The sequence below is a fragment of the Thermobia domestica genome, chromosome 3, assembly GCF_964235325.1.
Source record: "Thermobia domestica chromosome 3, izTheDome1.hap1.1, whole genome shotgun sequence".
In the NCBI taxonomy this organism is placed as follows: domain Eukaryota; kingdom Metazoa; phylum Arthropoda; class Insecta; order Zygentoma; family Lepismatidae; genus Thermobia; species Thermobia domestica.
In genome coordinates this window covers 271,133,407-271,153,649 of record NC_137456.1, presented here as the reverse complement: position 1 = coordinate 271,153,649, position 20,243 = coordinate 271,133,407, and the positions used below count along the sequence as shown (strand labels likewise).

Here is a 20,243-nt window from a genome sequence, read left to right as displayed (position 1 = left end):
CTACGGGATTCAGTAGGAGTCGCTACCAACAGTCAGTGATACATTTGCAAAGTCCATAGTTCGAAGGAAAATGAACATCGAAACATAATAACAAATCACACACGTACATAATTATTAACTTAATGCATTACTGTTTTAGCTTCTGCATATATTATTAGCATATATTTTTGTAAAGTGTTCAAAGGGTGATTTTTACTCCTCAACCTGCACCATTATCGGAACAAGAAATATGTGTCGATTATTTTTCGGTGTTCTACAAGTAAGTTTCATTAAAATCGGTGAGTTAGGCTTCCGGAAGTCTCCTTGTTAGTTGCACCAAGTAACTTACCTGTTATGACAGTGATAGAAATAGCTAAATATAAGCCCAGCGTGTCTATACTTTATATTTGTGACAATTTTTAACCATACAAAAACATAAAATTGAACAATCGAAAAGAAAGATGTACATGCTTTAATCCCATATTTAAGTATTGAGCCAACAAAAGTCTTGGAGAATAGCATCAACATGCATATATTCATAGTACAGAATAAATTTGTTTATATAATTATATAACCGAAAAGCATGAGTTCTTCATTTGAGAGCCTTAAATAGACATAAAGGAATACTCTGAAATATGAATTTTTGAAAATTAGTTATGCAAAGAAGGGGACGGTAAAGACCACTCAATCTTGTGAACTTGAATGCTTCGGTCCTTTACTAACTTCCGATCCTATAACCGAACATATTTATGGTTTAAACTGGTTGTCCTATGTATCTTCCCTTACTCTCTAGTAGTAGACCAACATATCCCTGCCGAACTTGAAGGAAATAACATGATATTATATGATCCTATCCCCTGATGTTCTATTGTCAGTTGTCTGAATAACGTGCACGTAGGCCAATACTGCTGTTCCATATATGCGTAATTTCTCTACATCTGCACTAATACTTTCGTAAGGATCTTCTAGCATAGTGTTCCTGATTTGCTAATCAAATTACACTGCTGGTTAGTAGTCGTGAAGATCATTATTGAATATTGTATCATTACCTCGTAATATTAAAAATCAAATAGCGGATGCCGCAGTAATTAACAACCCTAGGTCCATATGCAATTAGACAGCTTTATGTGTCTAGATGTGCAGAATGTGCAAGTTTAAACTCGTAAACGGAAACCACTTAAAATGTATGTTCACCATTATGCGTTCCACATGACCCTGTTCAACAATGCACTGCCTCGTCACTGAATAAGCGCGCACAGTTATCTTCTGAACATACACATAATTTCTGAAGTTAGTAGTGACACCTGCACATCCATTGTCTTTTTACCAAGGTAGTTACTGACTAAATTGAAAGTCGAACATTTCAGTCACGTCACTCCAGTACAAATTTAACATGGACCATTTTTACCAATCATCATCAGCAATCTACGAATAAATATACTTTCCCAGAATGTGTTTAATTTGCATGTACATAAACTTAAAAAATGAAGTCTATGCTTTAAATAAGCATTATTGAACCTTAGTTGGATTTAGGATTGAATTTTACTTGTGTCTTGTCTTGTATTGCTATTTTTTATAGAACAGATACGATATAAAATGCCTTACCGCACACGCACAATAAATGAGAATAAAACTGGAGATTACCACTATTCCTAAGGTTCCCCAAGTGAAATAGATCAATGATATAAGACCTGTAAATTAGAAAAAAATATTTGTTAGGTATCACATACTAAGAAATGCAAATAGAAAGTAAACCAAATAACTGACATACATTATATTAAATTTTTAATAGTAACAAAATATTGCGCGTGTGTGTCATCAGCATTTTGCTTCGCAATGATTCAACTAGTGCCAATCATTTCGTACATATATAGATGTTGACCAAATTTAATCGAATAATGCCGTTTGCTTTTATTTTTGAAAATGTAAAAGATTAGAAGGGTTAAATAACCTTATCCATCCAAGCAATATTACATGTCTGTCATGAAGACTTACATAACACCACAGGATAAATACCTCCAATGGATTGGTTGTTTATCCACATAAAAAGATGTGATTTATTTCTATTATAAGATTCGCCCAATTTCCGTTTCAAGAGAGCAATGATAAAAGAGGTATCAAAGGTGAAATGTTAATCTAAAATTATCGATGTTGGTGTTGAATGCATAGTTTTCGGGAAAGCTAAGCCTAATTGGAAGAGTTTCTATGAGATTTTAGTCCAAGTCTGGGTAAGAATGGATATATCAGTTCCCAAGAAAATTGACTGAGGAGTTCAAAGGTGTTGCTGTTCATCGTTTATTTATTAATTAACTCAAAGCTATAGGGAAAATCCAAAGCTTATTTATTTACTTCATCAAATTAACAAGAATACTATACGTTATTTATATATTTTTCTCTTTTCTTTACTTTCAAATATTTTGCATCTAAAACGTCTTCTCCCTGTGCAAAGAACAGCTATTTCAGATAGTACTTTCTTTCGACTAAACCTGCGAATGAGCTACTGATGAGGGAGCATAGTATTTTAATATCACAGTCATATATATCTTAAAATACTACGTATAGTATGTTCTAGATTAATTATTTTCATGAAAATCATGATTTTTGAGATAGTATTTTTAAATGATATGATCCTGAGAAAGAAGGTGGTATTTTTTCTATTAACTTTTCTAGAGACATGCGGATAAAGCTGTTAGGTACTAAACATGAACTGTCAAGGTACTGCCAGGGTTTAAATCTCGGTATTTATTACACCTTGCCTAGTTGTTAAAGTGGAGCACACTGCTTATATAAAACGCAAGTCAGCAATCCTTAATATACTGAAACTATTTAGGAAGAGTTTGTGCGGAGAAAAACGAAATATTAAATGTTTAACACGTCAAAGAACATAGGGTTGTTCAGAGAAGTTTTGAATCATATTTTTATTATCATTCAAATGCGTATTATATATATTAAAAATAATGAGTTCAAGTTCATGCAAAATAAAAAAAGTGTCTCAAATTCGTAAAAAATGATAAATAATGTGGTCCTGCTAAGCTCACGTGAAGTATCATACCCACTATCTTTTAGGATATTATTATAATGAAAGTGATATGATAACATCTCACTTTCGATTAAGGCCTAACTATATACCAAAAGTAATTTCATTTGACTTTGCAATTTGGCCGTGATGAAAAGGCACACATAGTTACATCCATTTTTATATAATAATATATATATTATAGTGATTCAAAAATTTATTTTTCAGTAGTTAGCTCCTCTGAAAACTCACAGCCTGTGTGTCTTGAAAGCCAAGTAGTAGTATAAGTCCTATGGCTATTATTGTAATTTCAAATATCAATGTTCAAAAATACCTGAAGTTCCCTTTTTACTTAAACATGCTCATCTGATTTAAGTTAACAGAAACAAATGAAAAAGGAAGGGTAATGGAGGCCTTGAAAGTAAAACGTAGACAAGTTCAGCAATGTTCAGAAGAATATTTTTATATCACGCTCGACTCTACTCATAGGAGCTAAATACGCGGTTCTGGTTAGTTATCCTTTTCTCGCCACGTAGCAGAAACCCTATCGCTATTACTGGCAGTTTTCGTGGTCCAGTGTACTATCGTAATGAGCTCGTAATTATAATTGCTTTTGGTGAAGATTCAAACCCGGGCCAAGGAATTTGTTTATTTTTATATTTTATTTTTAAAATTTTCATAACACTTTTTTCATTAAAATAAGATGAATAATGCTCAAAAAAGTGATTTACTTACATTACGCGTGTAGTTTTGCTACACGAATCCATAGTATAGTAATAGTAGTAGTAAGATTAGTAGTAGTAGTAGTGGTGGTAGTAGGAACGGGTTAGAAGCCCCACAGGGCTCGTTTTGTTCCACCTAGACTGCCATGATATTAATTTAACCTCATCTGCTTCTTCAATTCTCTTCTTATTTAATTCCAAGAAAGTGACAATTTTCTTCTATTACTATAATACACAATATATACACCAGAATGTTTGGACAATCGCAAACTGCAAAAAATCAGAAACTTGTATTTAGTTCCTATGACTACGGTCAAGGGCGAAAAGAAATATACTGTTCAGAAGATACTGTTTACAGTGCAGTAACTAGAGTGGGTCGGTAGATCAGAGTGGGTCATGGTGGATTGTGTGTCACAGTGGGTCACATACTATCGACCCACGACCCACTGACCCACTCAGAAAACTCGACGCACTTGATCCACCGACCCACTCCAACTCTGATCTGATATTGGGATACTTGGTTCGTTCCCAAGGCAAGTAATCTTGACGTGGACAACATCGTGCTCGTGCGTTTCCTTGGGACAATCAAATTTACACCCATTTCCTCCTTCCAGTAATTCGTCCATCGTAATACACTTGCTTTAATCATGGTCTCTATTAACCTAACAGACATAATCCTGGAACATTAAACGCAAAGATCACGAAATATCAAAAGGGTTAATGACAGTATGTCAGAAGAGTCTAAAGGACATGAAGAGTTTCAACGAAACTTTGTGTAGGAACAATACTCAAAAAAATAAAGGAATACGTGTTTTTTATTTTCTGCGCAAATGGTTTTAGGGGGAAAACACCCAACAGTTTGCAATATGATACCCGAAAATCAAAAAGGGACTGAACCGAACGAAACTGTGCACAGATATTCTAGACCCAAAATAAAGGAATGTGTGTTTCATATTTTACTGGAAACAGCGGTTGGGTGGGAACGGACTCCGGAAAACATTTGATCATCAAATATCAAAATTGCTAATAACACTATGTTAGAAGTTTCTAAAGGTCATGAAGAGTTGGAACGTAGAGCGATTCGCAAACAGGAAACGAACATTTGTTTTTTTTTTCATTTTCTAAGGAAAAGTTGTTTTAGAGTGCAAAAGCCCCACCAAAAATTGACCTCTTCAAGGCAAGAAGAAGTGGAATGAAGTGAATGTAATTCTTCACAGATATAGTAGGGGAAATTTTTACAAAGTGGGGACCCTTATTTATTTTAGTACATAAAACCAAAACTATCATTGATAAAATTGCTAGATGTAAATCAAAACATTTAGTGGAATGTTGGCTACCATGAAACAGGCCTTTTTGTATCATAAGAACGTTTATTTGAACAAAAAATAAGGGAAACTGAAAAAGGGTGAAAGTCCCCGTTTTATACTACTAGTCGGGTAAAATGGGGTTGCCTTTAAAAACTTACCAAATACTTTCAAAACTTACAAATATCTTGCTTAAAACTTTTTACATCTTGTATACAACTTGGTTATATCTTATACACATATCTAGTTTACAAATATCTTGTATATAATTGAATCCAAAAAATTGAGATTTTCGTACTAAATAAAACTAATTACAAATAAAATACTTTTGTCTTGTAAGCAACAATTTAAACTTTACGTGCTACAAAAGTCACAAACAGATATATCATTCTTTTCGTCCACGTTAGAACAGGCATCGTGTGCCCACCCATTGCAGCCACAATACCTAATCCATCCTTCTTTTGCTTTTAAATGACTATAGAGTCCGTTGCAAAAAACACAAACCACATCAGAGTTATCTTCCTCTTCCGATGATGAAGATAGTATTGTTTCCATCTTGAGTTTAATTTTCTTTGATTTCGGATCTCTAAGAGTATAACCCTTATCAGACAAGATCTCACTTTTCATTTTAATACGCTTGCTCACTTTTCGTTCTTTAATAGTAGATTCTAGGATTAGCCTTATTTAGCAAACTTTCTGTAGATTTTTCTTATTTTCTTCCTTCCATTTTTCTTCTGCTTCTAAGTCAACTTTGTATGGTGAGGAAGTGAGAACTACTGTCTTACCCCTTCTTTTATTATTTTTATGTTTCTTAACTCTGTTCAGCTCTTTAGGTGAAGGAATGAGCAATTTTGATGAAATGCGAAAACTTGAAAAACTTTCCACCGGATCCCAATTAATCCCAGAAATTGAGGGTTGAGAAGGTTTAACATTTTTATGTCGGAGAAGTGGCAGCCGCATACGTGGAGTGTTAAGATAGCTCTCCAGCTGGTGGCAGGACACAAATGTGCACAGAGGTAGAAAATTGAGAAAGTTCAGCAGTTGTTGTGGATCCGCATGGTGTTTCGGTTTTCTCAGATAGAGTGAATAAGTAATAAGTAAATGCATCTCTGTTTAATGTGTATATAACAGCAATTATCTTGTCCCTGTTAAACGAGTGGGAAATACGGTTCGCTTGAGTTAACTCGAACGCAAGACAACGTAAATCGGTTAGTGTCAGGCCAAAAAGACTTTCTTCTAGTGTTAGTATGTGCTGGACTGTAATACGCAGCCTCAAGCGGACTGTAATACGCGAACTACAAGTAAATTGTAATGATGTTACATGTCGTCTAAAATGGGGACGTCCCCAATTTGTACTATCTTCTGTGTCCCCGTTTTGGCAGAATGTGACATACATGGAAAAACATGGCTTCCCTATGCTCATAGGTTATATAACCAAATAAGTGAAACGTGTAAACAATAGCTTAAATCTAATGAATAGATTAGTGTATTTAGCAAATTTATTTCTACACGTAATCAGGGAGTAAGTCAAACAGTAGAAAGGCGACACATCGAAAAATATTTCGCCAAAAACTTTAGAGCAATACACATCCACACTAATTGTACAGTTGTTTTTATTCCTGCCCAAAATAGGGTAATCGTTGCCTTGAACAATAATGCATAGCCTTGCCGCTGTAAGCAGCGCCAATCATGTGGAAACACCATGTCCCCGTTTTATACAACCCCTCCCCAATACGCAAAATGGGTTAATTTGTGTTTCCTAGTTTCCTTTAAAAAACAGTTGGGTGGGGCGCAAACCCTTCCAAACCTTTGATTACGAATTAGCAAAAGGGCTAATTAGTATACGTCAGAAGTGCCTAAAAGATATGGAAAATTTCAACGAAACATTTGTACCGGCAATACACAGAAAGTAAGGGAACATCCATTTTTAGTTTGTGTGGAGATGCAGTGTTAGGGCCAAGACCTTGTCCCAAGAAAGCAAGTATTATCGTAGAAGTGCAGGAAGAAGGGATCGAGGCGAATGAAATTGTGTGTAAAATTAATGAAATAAGTGTTTCACAATTATCCCCATCCGATTTGCTTCAAATTTGGCACATCAAAAGTAAACAGTAAATAGACGATTGTGTTTTTATTTATGTTCATAGCATGCAATTGCTCGTTTGTGTTTCTGTTTGTGCCACGCTAGAGTGCGCAATGTTCAGTCTTTGAACTTGAACTTTTAAGAGTAGAAGCAGGACACACGCGAAATTCACTGTATTGATACTAACTTTTAGGTCATCTATCTATTCGTAAAAGTACGCTATTTTAACATTAACCGTTTCCTACCTATGGCGTATCTTATAGTATTTCAGGGGGAGACTTTAACCCTTACAATATTTCTCCCCATAAAAAAAATTAAGGAAGGATGAAACAAAACAAAATGAGAAATAGAAAGATCAGCGTTAAAAATTAAAAAAAATCTACAAGAAGGTTTTGGTTACTCTTTCTTATGAGGGAATTTGTATTACTTGCAATACATGGTGGCGAGGTGAGCGAGATATCTTGGAAATGTCAGGGAATTTGAAATTCCTAGAAAAGTTACGAAATTGTCAGAATTTCTGCTACTAGTCAGGGAGATTTCAAGCTTCCGAAAGCATAGTGCCCTTGTGTAAGAGGTTGGACATTTTTTTATCATAATTCTTCGTCATCGCATCATTGTAGTATCAAACATGTTATTTCAAAAACAATTTTCTACTGCTCCTTTAACCTGTCATTTGGAACAGACAGTAGTTGACGGAATAATAAAAACAAAACTTTATGTGAAAAAAAAATATGTTAACATCTCATTCAACAGAGAAAGGAACACAGATAGTGTAAAATTTTACAAGATATTATTGAGCAAGTACTTTTTATGTAGTTTTTATAATAGTGAATATGTAGTTGTTATAACAGTTGAGGTCTCAATGAAAGGAAAATTGTTATATTTGAGTGAACAGAGGAAGGACGTAAATATTGTAAAATCCTACTTTTTTTACTATTTTACTCGAGATTTCTTCATAGTTATTAGTTTGCTATTAAAATACTTACTAACATATCCTCATTTTATTGTTCTAACAAATTAATATATGTTGATACAAAAGTTGTTTAGATTCATCGAGCTCCTGGTCCTTCAGAATTTCATGTAAGGCCCCTCCCCCGCGTTACGAAATCCTCGCTAAACGAACCAATATTTGTTCCAGTAAAACAGTGTTGAATGATGGAGCCTCTGGTGTGATGACAGCAGTATTTCATGTCACGGACCTCACCTTCAGGAAATCCTGGCTACGTGCCTGTTTCAAGACCAGAGGCTAGAATTTCACCAGAAAACCGAATCTGAAGTCAAAATGCATTTGTCTTTATGTGGTAAACAGTTATCCAAAATTGCAGGTGTGACTTTCGTATTACATAAAGTGCTCATCATGTTGTTCGTGCTGGGCAATGCACGTGTTCAAATGCTTCTGCCAATTGCTATGGACACTTATTAAGGTTTCTGGGGATATTTGTTCACAGGCAGTCATGATACGTTGTTCCAGATGGCGAAAACCGTATACACGAATTTTCACAGCATACACCATGGCATTCAGATGTCCTCAGAGGTAGAAGTCAAGGGGGGTTAAGTCTGGTAATCGGGCATGCCATTCCACTGGTCCACGTCGACAAAACCACGTCCCAGGGAATTTTTCATCCAGTAACTGACGCACCTGTATGCCATAATGGGGAGTTGCACCATCTCGTTGGAAGAACCTGGGCAAGGTAGCATCCTCGGACATCAGAGCCGGCATTATGTTTTCCTGCAACATCGCGAGGTATCAGTCTGCTTTTAACGTTCCTGGAATGAAAAACGGACCGACGATCTTTGTTCCCCATATGCCAGCCCATACCATAGTTTTCCCTGCACCGGTTATTTTCGAGGGATCTGTCCAAGCGGAGTTGTCACGGGAACAATAGCGCATGTTTTGCCTATTGACCTCACCATTTACGTAGAAATGGGCTTCATCCGAAAAACGTATCTGCATAGCGAACTGCGGATTTATCCTCAATTGCTCAATAGCGCACTCGCAAAAATCTACGCGACTATTCGGATCATCTTCCGACAAATGTTGCTGCAATTGCATTTTATATGGATGCCACTTATACCTTTGGATAACCTTGTGCACTGAACTGTGACCCACGGCACACTGCATTCCTAAACGACGTGTGCTTCGCTGCGGCGACTTCGAGAAGGAGGGCAGCACGGTAGTAGCTGTTTCTTTGTTCGTGGCTGTCCTTGGCCGTCCACTACGGGGTCTATCCACAACTATTCCCGTTTCTTCGAATTTGGTCAATAACCGTGCCACTGCAACATGCTACAGGTGCTCGTTGTGGATGACGCGCATTGAAATCGGCTGCCACTGCGCGGTCACTCCACCCGTCCCATATTTTGATGATGTGGGTGTTTTCGGTTCTCGCTAACGGCATGATTCACAACCTGCAACACAAAAGAAACGCAGTTAAATTCACACCTGCAATTGTGGGTAACTGTTTACCACATAAAGATGAATGCGTTTTAACTTCAGATTCGGTTTTCTGGTGAAATTCTAGCCTGTGGTCATGTATCACATCACACAAGTAGCGTTTGTAACAAAAAGTTAAATTCAAGATGGCGGCACCAGATGGCGGCGGTTCGCGTAACCTACTCCAAAAAGTGTCCCCCTAACCCTCAAGTTCACCTGCCACATCAAATTTGCTGAACGTACATCCATTTGGATTTTAATAGGGGTGGTAAGGGACTTTTGGGACACCATGATTATATTAAAAATCGATGTAATTATGTGTGCCTGATCATCACGGCCAAATTGCAAACTCAAATAAAATGACTTTTGCTATATAGTTAGGCTTTAATCCAAAGTGGGATATTATCATATCTTTTTCATTCTGATGATATTCTAGAAACGTGTGCAATTTGCTATATACACGAATGTTTTTTGACTGTTACTTAGCATAGCAGTCTTAGCGTAGTGGCGTGAGCACTCGTTTTATAATGCAGGTTTCCTGGGTTCGAGTTCCGCTGCGGTAAGTCGTTTCTACCAAACAACAATATTCATATTTCTGATGTGCAATAAAATGAAAAATACTCAATTTCTTTCGGTCTTACGGGTTAGAGTGGAAACGGCTTTCTTCGCAGTGGGAATGTTGTACTAGCAATATGACGTCACATGTCTCTCTACAACCTTGATTCGTTCTGTAGGAGAACGTAACGTGGTTGGCAAACAATTCATGAATACATAAGGATAAGGCTTAGATCCTAGTATGGGTCATAAATGTGCCTGAAACCTAATTGTTTCCTAGCAATTATTCCTAACGTCTTCCACTATTACCCCTACTGCTAGAAATAATAAGACTTTCGTTCGCCATTTCCAACACGTTCCATATATACGTTCAACCAAAATTTGTAAATAGGAAATATTCTTGTTTATATCCGTATGTGTATTTTGTTAAAATATCAATATAAAGCATAAAACAACCAAAGACTTTTTTCCAAAGAAAGCGTCTTACTATGTATCGTGATGAAGAAAATTCCTACTTAGTTGCTGTTTAAGCATTCGAAGTTTCGATATTAATATTCATTTTGTCATTTCGTCAGTATGCGTATCGCTCCACTTCTGCACAAAAATACTCTTTACGATCTGTACTTTTAACAGGTGGGGGCAACTTCTCATTATTGTTCTAGTTACTCTACCAGGCGTAATTAATCTTGGAGTGGGCGTTATTAGGGTTGCCTAAGTCACTGACTTTGTATACACGACTCCAAAAGTGCATTACCACCTGCAATTCTCGTTTTCCTGCAATAGCAGGCAACCCAAAAAGCTCGGCGGTTGGGTTGGTTCCGAATTCAAAAGGCGTTGGACCAAACCTCAATTTTGTTAAAAATATATCAGTGTGGCAAACTGAAAAATAAGGAAATAAAACAAATTGTTAAGAATGACAATTTTATTATCGTGACGGAGTTCGATGACATCAAAAGTTACAAAACGATCTTACTTAAGCAGTTCAAAAAAGATGAATGGCAAAAGACACATATCAGAAAGAACATTTCTCTCCTTCTCCCCCCCAAAAAAATAATTTTAAAAAAGAAAAAGTTACATAAAGTAAAGGTTTAATATAAAAGACTCGCCCAAAATTTTGAAAATTTACACGCGAAAGGCAAGAATAACTGAACCCAAGTGAATAAAATTGTGCACAAATATTGCAGACGTAAAATGTGGAAATACAGGCTTCATATTTTCCTGAAAAAAAAACGGTAGGGTGGGGCACGGACCCCTCCAAACCCTTGATCACGAGATATCAAAAATGCTTGTAACAGTATGTCAGATGTGTGTAAAGGACATGAAGAATTGTAACGAAACTTTTTCTATGGACAACACGTAAAAAATAAAGGAATACGAGGTTTTAATGTTCTGCGGAAAACAGTTTTAGGGGGCAAAAGCCCCCACGAAAAATTTTGGAATTTGACGCCCGAAAGGTAAGAAGAAGTGAACCGAACTGAATGAAATTCTGCACAGATATTATAAACATAAAATGAGGGAATACGGGTTTCTTATTTTCCTTTAAAAAACGGCTGGGTAGGGCGCGGAGTCCTCCAAACATTTGATCATGAAATATCAAAAGTACTAGTAACAAATGTCAGATGGGTGTAAAGGACATGAAGAATTACAACGAAACTTTTTGTATGGACAATACGCAGAAAATAAAGGAATTTGTGTAATTTTTTGTAATTTTCTGCGGAAAGACAGTTTTATAGGGTAAAAGAACCCACCCCAAAATTTTAAAGTTGACGCGAGAAAGATAAGAAGAAGTGAACCGAAGTGAGTGAAATATTGAAAGATATCGTAGGTTTAAAATGAGGAAATACGGGTTTCGTATTTTCCTGCAAAAAAAGGTTCGGTGAGGTACGGACCCCTCCAAACATTTGATCACGAAATATCAAAAGTGCTAGTAACAGTATGTGAGATGTGTCTAAAGAACATGAAGAATTGCAACGAAACTTAATGTATAGATAATATGCGAAAAACATACGAATACTGTTTTTTTATTTTCTGCGTAAAAATGGTTTTACGGGGAAAAGCACCCACCCAAAATTTTGAAAGTTGAGGAATGAAAAGCAAGGACAAGTGAATCGAAATGAATGAACTTGTGCACACATATTGTAAACGTAAAATGAGTGAATACGGGTTTCGTATTTTCCTGGAAAAAACTGTTGGAAAGGGCACGAACCCTTCCAAAGTTTTGATCACGAAATATCAAAAGTACTAGTAACAGTGAGGTGTGTGTAAAGGAAATGAAGAATTGCAACGAAACATTTTGTATGGAAAATAACCATAAAATAAATCAATACGAGTTTCTTATTTCCTGCGGAAAAACTGTTTTAGGGGTCAAAGGCTCCTACCCAAAATTTTGAAAGTTGACACCCGAAGGACAAGAAGAAATGAGCCGAAGTGAATGAAATTTGCACAAGTACTGCAGACGTAAAATGAGGATAAGGGTTTTATATTTTCTTAGAGAAAACAGTTAGGTGGGGCGCCGACCCTCCCAAACGTTTGATAAAAAATCAAAAATAATATTAATAGTATGTGAGATGTGTGTAAAGGAAATGAAGACTTTCAACGAAACTTTTTGTGTGGGAAATGTGCTGAAAACAAAAAATACGGGCTTTTCATTTTTGCGGAAAAATGGTTTTATGGGGCAAAAGGCCCCACCCCAAAATTTTGAAATTTGGTACCGAAAGGGAAGAAAAAGTGAACCGAAGTTAATAAAATTTTGCGCAGATATTGTAGACATAAAATGAGGGTATACGGGTTTCGCATTTACCTAAAAAAAAACGGTTAAGTGTGGCACGGACTCCTCCGAATCTTTGATCACGAAATTTCATAAGCGCTAGTAACAGTATGTCAGATGTCTGTAAAGGACATGAAGAATTGCAACGAAACATTGTGTATGGAGAATACGCAAAAACAAAATGAATACTTGTTTCTTATTTTATGCGGAAAAATTACTTTGTGGGCAAAAGAACCCACCTCAAAATTTTGAAAGTTGATGCCCGAAAGGTAAGAAGAATTGAGAAGAAGTGAACGAAATTGTGCACAGATATTGTAGGCATAAAATGGGGGATTATGGGATTCGTATTTTCCTTGAGAAAACGGAAGCGTGGGGTGCCGACCCCTCCAAATCTTTGATCACGAAATATCGAAAGTACTATTAATAGTATGTCAAATATGTGTAAAGGACATGAAGAATTCCAAAGAAACATTTCGTATCGACAATACGCAAAAAATAAAGGAATACGGGTTTTTTATGTTCTGCGGGAAAACGGTTTTAAAGGCTATAGCCCCACCCAAACTTTTGAAAGTTGAAGCCCGAAAGGCAAGAAGAAGTGAGCCGAAGTGAATTAAATTGTGCACAGATACTGCAGACGTAAAATGAGGATATGGGTTTCGTATTGTCCTGGGGAAAACGGTTCCGTAGTGCGCCAACCCCTCCAAACCTTTGATCACCAAATATCAAAAGTACTAGTAACAGTATCTGAGATGTGTGTAAAGGACATGAAGAATTGCAACATATCTTTTTGTTTGGACAATACGCAAAAAATAAAGGAATACGGGTTTATTATTTTCTGCGGAAAGACTGTTTTATGGGGCAAAACAACCCACCCCAAAATTTTAAATTTGAAGCTGGAAAGGTCAGAACAAGTGAACCGAAGTGAGTGAAATATTGCACAGATATTGAAGGCTTAAAACGAGGGAATACGGGTTTCGTATTTTCCTGGAAAAAGAGGTTGGGTGAGGCACGGACTCCTTCAAACATTTTGATCACGAAATATCAAAAGTACTAGTAACAGTATTTGAGATATGTGTAAAGGACACGAAGAATTGCAACATACCTTTTTGTATGGACAATACGCAAAAAATAAAGGAATATGAGTTTCTAATGTTCTGCGAGAAACGGTTTTAGGGGGAAAAAACCCCATCCAAAATTTTAAAAGTTGACGCCCGAAAGGTAAAAAGACATTAGCCGAGGTAAATGAAATTCTGCACAGATATTACAGACGTAAAATGAGGATATGAGTTTCGTATTTTGCTGAAGAAAAAGGTTGGGTGAGGCACCGACCCCTCCAAACCTTTGATCACGAAATATCAAAAGCGCTAGTAACAGTATGTCAGATGTGTGTAAAGAACATGAAGAATTGCAACGAAACATTGTGTATGCAAAATAACCAAAAATAAATGAATACTGGTTTCTTATTTTCTGCGGAGAACTGTTTTAGGGGTCAAAATCTCTCACCCAAAATTTTGAGGTTGACACCCGAAAGAAAAGAAGAAATGAGCCGAAGTAAATGAAATTTGCACAGATATTGCAGACAGAAAATGAGGTTACGGGTTTCGTATTTTTCTAGAGAAAACAGTCGGGTGGAGCGCCGACCCGTCCAAACGTTTGATAACGAAAAATCAAAAGTGCTACTAACAGTATGTCAAATGTGTGTATAGGATATGAAGAATTGCACCGAAAATTTTGTATGGACAATGCACTGAAAACAAAGGAATACGGGTTTTTTATTTTTGCGGAAAAACAGTTTTATGGGGCAAAAGACCTTATCCCAAAATTTTGAAATTTGACGCCAAAAAGTAAGAAAAAGTAAACGAAAGTGAATGAAATTTTTCACAAATATTGTAGACATAAAACGAGGGAATACGAGTTTCGTATTTACCTAAAAAAAACGGTTAGTTGGGGCCCGGACTCTTCTGAACCTTTGATCACGAAATATCAAGAGTGCTAGTAACAGATTGTCAGGTGTGTGTGAAGCCCACCAAGAATTCCAAAGAAACTTTCTGTATGGACAATACGCAAAAAATAAAGGAATACGTTTTTTTATTTTCTGCGGAGAAACAGTTGTAGGGGGCAAAAGAACCCTCCCAAAATTTTCAAAGTTGATGCCCGAAAGGCAAGAAGAAGTGAGGCGAAGTGAATTAAATTGTGCACAGATATTGTAGACATAAAATGAGGGAATACGAGTTTCGTATTTTCCTGGGGAAAACGGAAGCGTGGGGCGCCGACCCCTCCAAACCTTTGATCACGAAATATGAAAAGTGCTAGTATGTCAGATGTGTGTAAAGGACATGAAGAATTGCAACACAACCTTTTGTATGGACAAAATGCAAAAAATAAAGGAATACAGGTTTTTTATGATCTGCGGGAAAACGGTTTTAGGCGGCAAGAGACCCACCCAAAAATTTAAAAGTTGACGCCCGAAAGACGCGAAGAAGTGAACCAAATTGAATCAAATATTGCACAGATATTGTAGGTTTAAATTGAGGGCAAACGGGTTTCGTATTTTTCTGAGAAAAACGGTTCCTCCAAACCTTTGATCACGAAATATAAAAAATGCTGGTAACAGTATGTCATATGTGTGTAAAGGCCACGAAGAATTCCAACGAAACTTTTTGTATGGATAAATACGCAAAAAAAATAAAGGAATGCTTTTTTATTTTCTGCAGAAAAACAGTTTTATGGGGCAAAAGAACCCACACCAAACTTTTAAAAGTTGACTCCCGAAAGGTACATGTTGTCTCAAAGGTCGAGGGCATTCTTTATTGCTATTCTAAGGAAAAAATTTTCTAAGTCCAGCTTCGGGTATCTTCGGGAAAAAGTAAACCAGGTTCGAACCTCGAAGTCAACCTTTGCAATCGGGAGAAATTTTGCAGATGTGCTTTTCTTCTTTTAAATATAATAAGACTTGTTATTAATTGTATAAACAAGCAACATTGATTGAAATACTTAATAATTCAATATTTCGAAACTTTGTATTAATATCAGCCCATGCCTGTTTGTCATTTAGCTCTCCATACGTAATGAAACATTTAGATACGTAAACGAATCTTTCCATATGTGAAAGAATGCAGAAAATTAAGACATAGAACACAATTCTCGTCTGAGTACTAAAATAAAAGTCAAAATGGAACAAAAACAGCGTTTGCAGTGGATATGAATCAGAGCCCTGCACCAGAGCCCTGCACGGGCCGGGCGCGCCCGATTCGGCCCGGTGCCCGGCCCGGCCCGACCCGTTTCAAGTAATATCAAACTGGACCGGGCCCTAACCGTGCCGGGCACATTTCGGGCCGAATCGGGCCGGCCCGGCTCGGACCTATAGTCTCAAAGACGGTTCGGAAACTAATGTTGTCAGCCTACTTGTTTTTTTAATGTCCTCCACTACCTCTATTTTTGCCCTGTTTGTACGGTCTTACTGTCAGCCTATGTTAATCGTAATGTGTTTGGGAAACTGACTCTTTATTCAAGACTGTGATGTACTGGTAATTCTATTACTATTACTACTTCTACTACTACTATTACTACTTCTACTATTACTACTACGACCACTGCTAATACTACTACAAGTGCTACGACTTCGCGTCAGAGTTGACATGTCTGATGGTACCGAATTTACCTTCTAAGTACAGAATAAAATTGAGAAATGCTAGCTATTATGGCCGGTCTGCGTAGAATGTGAACCGATGCTTGATATACGAGGGAGAATAGTGGCTCAATAGAAAAAACACTCACATCTGGTGCTAGAGGTCGTCGGATCAATCCCTGCTCATGCTATGTGAGCTTTGTTGTGGACAAACATCGTGTGCATGGGAGTTTCTGGGGTGGTCCCGCTTCCTCCCACTGTTTTCTTTCCACCAATTCATCCCATCATCATCCATTCAGCCTGAGCCGTAGTTACCTAAAGAACGTATGGTAAAGTCAAGTACTTGACCTAGTAAGTAGAATTTGGTACGCTACCATTGGACCACGGAGGGCAAAACCATAAACTGGCGTGCTCATAAGATCAGTGCAATTTGTAGTAATGTTCAATTAGCAAGGCAAATATCGAATGGTGTTACATGTTCATGTATTGTTTATAGTATGATGCTACAAATATAACAAAATATAATGATCAAATAAATCACCAAATCGCCAGGGTCGATTAGGTGTTCCTGGAACGGTGGCTCAGCGGTTGAGCGTTCACCTCTGGTGTATGGGGTCCCTGGTTTGATCCGAGCTCTCGCCAAGTGAACTTTGTGGTGGACAAACACCGTGTGGGGGGTTCGCGGCGTTCTCCTGTTTCCTTCCACTTTATTTACTCCACTATTTCATTTATTTCTCACCATCGTCTCCTTTAGGCTAGTTGGCATAACTTGGAACCACCTACCAAGAAGAATAAACTAATGGATTGGGAAGATAGACATTCAGTCTCTGGTGAATTTGATGATGAAGTAGACATCTACCTCAACATGTCATCATGTGTAAGAGAACTAGATATGCTGCAGTGGTGGAAGCAACAAGAACAAACATTACCAAAATTGTGTAAATTAACGCGTCAGTATCTCGTCATCCCTGCTTCTAGTGCGTCTACTGAAAGAGATTTTAGTACCCAGGAACGGAGAAATGCTCTAAAGCCTGAAACTGTTGAATCTGTTTCCGTGCTATTCGATGCGTACAAGGACATACAGTAAAGCGATGTTCATTTTGCACTATTGGTTTCTTAGGAAACCTTATATTTTCATTTTCTTAATATCAACCATCCCTTCTATTATATGTGATGTTAAGAGGCATTTTTGATAGCTGATATTTATACATTTTTCATTCAGGGGACTTTTGAGGTATTTTTTGATCAACAATGATATGTGTGGATTTTGTTTTGATTTACTGCCTCGCATTCCGTCATATAGCTGTTATTTACTTGTTACGCACCGTTCCAGGAACACTTCATCGATCCTGGGGTCTGGGTGATTTATTTGATCATTGTTTTTTGTTATTATTATTGTAGCATCGAATTATAAAGAATACAGGAACATGTAATATGATTTGGAATCTGCCGTGCTAATTGAACATTACTACAAATTGCGCTAATCTTATGAACACGCCAGTTCATGGTTTCGGCCTCCGTGGTCTAATGTAGCGGAACAAATTCTAATTAGTAGGTCAAGGACTTGACTTTCTCATATGTTCTTTAGGCAATTACGGCTCAAGACGTATGAATGATGATGGATGAATTGGTGGAATGAAGACAGTGGACGAAAACGGTCTAATCGAAAAACTCCCACGCTCACGATTTTTGTCCACAACAAAGCTCACATAACACGAGGAGGGATCGATCCGACGACCTCTAGCACCAGATGTGAATGCATTCTACTGGCCAGACTACGCAGACTGGCCAGAATAACTAGTATTTCTTCGATTTTTTCTGTACTTAGATTGTAAAGTATGTACCACTAGACATGTCAACTCTGACGCTCGTAGCAGTTGTAGTAGTAGAAGTAATAATAATAATAATAATAACAGTAATAATAATAATAATAATAATAATAATAATAATAATAATAATAATAATAATAATAATAATAGCAGTAGCAGTAGTAGTAGTAATAAGAGTAGTAGAAGTACAATACTTTACAGTCTTGAATAAAGAGTTAATTTCCCAAACACCAGTGGCGGCGGTTGGACGTTAAAAGTGAGCGGGCAAGACATGATCTGAATATTTGTATATAAATGTTAGTTTTCCTGGTTGTTTCTAACATTTTGTTTGACGAAAGGTTGTATAACTAATAGGATACTATATTTTCAGTTAAAATACTGTATATCGTATATAATAGTTTATTAAGTAAATTGAGAAGAACAACGCAAGTAGATACTAGCCCTTTGTACTATTAAACAACGAAAGTGTAAGAAGAGATTTGATTCCTTGCTCATGAACATCTTAAAATTCTGTCTGGAAAATTGTGTAATCAGATTATTTAATAAATTTGCAAAACAAATAAATAGAAAGGATAATATTAATCATAGTAATGAATAATGATGCTTGTTTTGCAAAAGTTATATTGAAACTGAGGATTAATGAAAAACTTAATATTTAATTCCACACATGATATTAAATGTATGTTATTACTCTTAGAAAATGAAAGACAGTAAATACTACAAGCATATGCTACAACATTTAAAGAAATATTTGCTTTTGCAACTTCTTGAAATATGTTCGTTGCCATTAGGTGCAGATTTCACTTTCTTGGAACACATCAAAACACAACAATACTTACAATCCACACTTCAGTTATACAAAATAAACTTAAAGCCTAGAATTATGTTCAATTTACTAAATTTTATTGTATATATACTCGTACATCCTTAAACACAACACTTCACTCGTATATTACACTACAAAACAATGGAAAAGGTAGAAGTTGTTTCTTATCACGCTCTTTTTAATCGATATTCCTTACTTTAGAAAGAAGAAAAGACATTTTAGGAACTGTCAATTTGTGCAACTTGTGAAATAGGCCCTACTTTTTTGCATAATGCTCTTTCGATTAGCTTCAAAGCGGCTCACTAACATGTCGAGCCCTTGTAAGAAGAAATGAAAGTATGCTGAAATTGTGCTCCAATAGGTTATTTTTTGGGGTTATTTTCTGTGGCGATTAAAACGCAATTACTGTAGCTTTCTTTACTCCACGGGAAGACAACCAATACGTATTCACGCAACAGCAAATATTATATGGCAGCATTTTTTCCTATTAATCAGTAACACATACAAAATCGTTACATTTCCAAATGAAACTATATACATTAATTGGTTACTTAAAAAAAGTGAGGGGGCAACTGCCCCCCTTTGCCCCCCCTAATCGCCGCCCATGCCAAACACATTACGATTAACACAGGCTGCCAACATTAGTTTCCGATCCGTCTTTCACAGTGTTCGGGCCGAGTCTGGCCGAGTCGGGCCGGCCCGGCTCGGCCCGATTTGTGCTCGGCCCGTTTCGGCCCGATTTGTGCCCGGCCCGTTTCGTGCCCGGCCCGGTTAGAGCCCGGCTCGAGATTCGGGCCGGGCCGGGTCGAGCCGGGCACAGAATTCAGATCCATTCGGGTCGGGCCGGGCCGTCTTCGGGGCTGGGATTGCAGGGCTCTGCCCTGCACGGGCTGGGCGTGTCCTGTTCGGCCCGGACACAAATGCTATAGGGCCGAACCGGGCGCACGTATTTCCGGGTTGGAACCGGACACTCAAGGACGGATTGGAAACTAATGTTGTCATTTTTTCCCTTAAATGTCCTCCACTACCCCTGCCTTTGCCGTGTTCGTACGGTCTTACTGTCAGTCTATGTTAATCGTAGTGTGTTTGGGAAACTGACTCTTTAT

General features: G+C 37.2%; 1 protein-coding gene across 1 annotated transcript in view; it reads right to left on the bottom strand.

Moving 5' to 3' along the window:
• Nucleotides 1-20,243, bottom strand: part of LOC145681656 (uncharacterized) — a 202,247-nt gene that overhangs the window by 52,295 nt on the left and 129,709 nt on the right. Inside the window, exon 4 of the mRNA XM_081753280.1 lies at nucleotides 1,585-1,670. Within this exon, the coding sequence (XP_081609406.1) occupies nucleotides 1,585-1,670 (86 nt within the window). The remainder of the gene's footprint in view (nucleotides 1-1,584; nucleotides 1,671-20,243) is intronic.